The sequence below is a fragment of the Archocentrus centrarchus genome, chromosome 18, assembly GCF_007364275.1.
Source record: "Archocentrus centrarchus isolate MPI-CPG fArcCen1 chromosome 18, fArcCen1, whole genome shotgun sequence".
In the NCBI taxonomy this organism is placed as follows: Eukaryota; Metazoa; Chordata; class Actinopteri; order Cichliformes; family Cichlidae; genus Archocentrus; species Archocentrus centrarchus.
Genome location: NC_044363.1, coordinates 8,012,436 through 8,014,185, shown reverse-complemented (window position 1 = coordinate 8,014,185; position 1,750 = coordinate 8,012,436). Strand labels below are relative to the sequence as shown.

The window sequence follows — 1,750 nt, the reverse complement described above, 5'->3', positions numbered from 1 at the left end:
CAAACCAACAATGCATTTTAGTGCCTGCATAAATAGGTAGAGAGAGTTTTAGTGCCCACACCAGAGAATAAAGTCAAGCAGTGAGTGAAAACTCTACCAAAAGTCCATCCCTGATGCTAGAACTGAACCAGCGACGTCTCCCTTTTTGGCCAAATGTGTAAATCACTACACGAGGGAGCCACTATTAAAAGAATAAATTAATAATAAGAACATGTACTCTTGGTACCTAACATTGCTGTTGCCAGCAGGTCATACCACATATGCACATGTTACCTTGCGTGTATTCCTTAGATGCCGGGGCCATTATTTGATGCTCTTGATTAAGAAATCTTCGCTGAATACTTAATTATAAAATAAACAAACAACCAAACAAAACATTGCAAATAATTATGCGGATCTTGATTATTTTTAGAAAAAAAATGTTTGAATATGTGGTTACAATTCTTAAAATGTGTACTTTGCAATTCTACCAACATGTGCCAAAGATTATTTCAGTACATAGAAAAAAGGATCCTTTGTATAGTTTGAAGACTGTACTCATTATCGTTGAAATGTCTCTTCTTTTTTTTCTTGTCACAGGTGCTTCCTCCCAACCTGGTGCAAACTTAGCAGGACTCAGTAAATCGAGCAGTGGAGTGATGCTGGACTTTGAGTCTGCAGGCTGGTATCCAGAGCCTGAGCTGCTGTGGTTGGACGGTGAGGGAAACCTCCTCCCTGCTGGACCTACAGAGACCCTCAGAGGTCCTGATGACCTCTATACTGTCAGCAGCAGAGTGACTGTGGAGAAGAGACACAGCAACAACATCACCTGCAGAGTCCAACAGAAGAACATCAACCAGAGCAGAGAGACACACATACATGTTCCAGGTAAACATAGTATTTATAATGATGTTGATTTTGGTTGAAAATAAGTCGAGTTTCATCTAAATACTTTATTCTTTCACATGTTCTCATTGCAGATGATTTCTTTGGGCTCACATGCAGTTCTGCAGTGCCCATCACTGTTTGTTTGGCTGTTTGCACCATTTAAGCATCAGCATGTGGTGTGTTTATGTTTAAATGGAGACGACACACAACCAGTAAATTATAAATTAATAAACTCAAGTATTTGGCAAAATCTCCTTGTGTGTTTGATAGAGGATGGCATATTGTATAAAGTAAATTCCAAATTAAATTGAATCAGAATAAAAGATATGCAGTCATCAGGCTATCTGGTTCTTATAACCACTGTTTTAATTTTACACAGACAAGGAGCAACAAGTGGGATCAAACTGAGAAGGGAGAAAAAGACATTTACAGGGACATAAATCAGGAAGGACAGGGGCATGAAAAGCTAATGACAGATGAATCAGAGCCACTGGAAGCTTTGGTGGGAGGAGAAAAGACAAGCAACCATGTAAGAAACAGCAGCGTGATCACAGGTTCAGTAAGTGAAGTCAGACTCTACAAGTTGGTGATACGGAGACCAATAATAAAATTTAGAGGCCATCTTGATGTTTCTTTCTTTTTATTTATTTATGTGTTTATTTGTTTTCAGTTGTTCAGTGAGAAAGAGGATAGAGAGGAGGCTGTGGAAGACATGATGAATGAGAAGGAGACGATTAAATCTGAGGAAAAACAGGTTGGTCTAAATTTAATTCATTTTAGAACAAGTGTAAAACAAACTACCTGGATTTAACTAAGCAACTGTTTCATCTGACAAAACATTATTTAACCCCAAATGATGCAGTGAGCAACTTTTCATTTCATA

The 1,750-nt window shown here is 38.2% G+C and overlaps 1 protein-coding gene across 1 annotated transcript; it reads left to right on the top strand.

Annotated features, from left to right (window-relative positions):
- Positions 1-595: 595 nt before the first annotated feature.
- Positions 596-1,066, top strand: LOC115797485 (selection and upkeep of intraepithelial T-cells protein 2-like). The gene is made up of 2 exons (XM_030754066.1): positions 596-867; positions 960-1,066. Exons 1-2 carry the CDS (start codon positions 639-641, stop codon positions 1,028-1,030), a joined length of 300 nt encoding a protein of 99 aa, XP_030609926.1. The 5' UTR covers positions 596-638; the 3' UTR covers positions 1,031-1,066.
- The last annotated feature ends 684 nt before the right edge of the window (positions 1,067-1,750 follow it).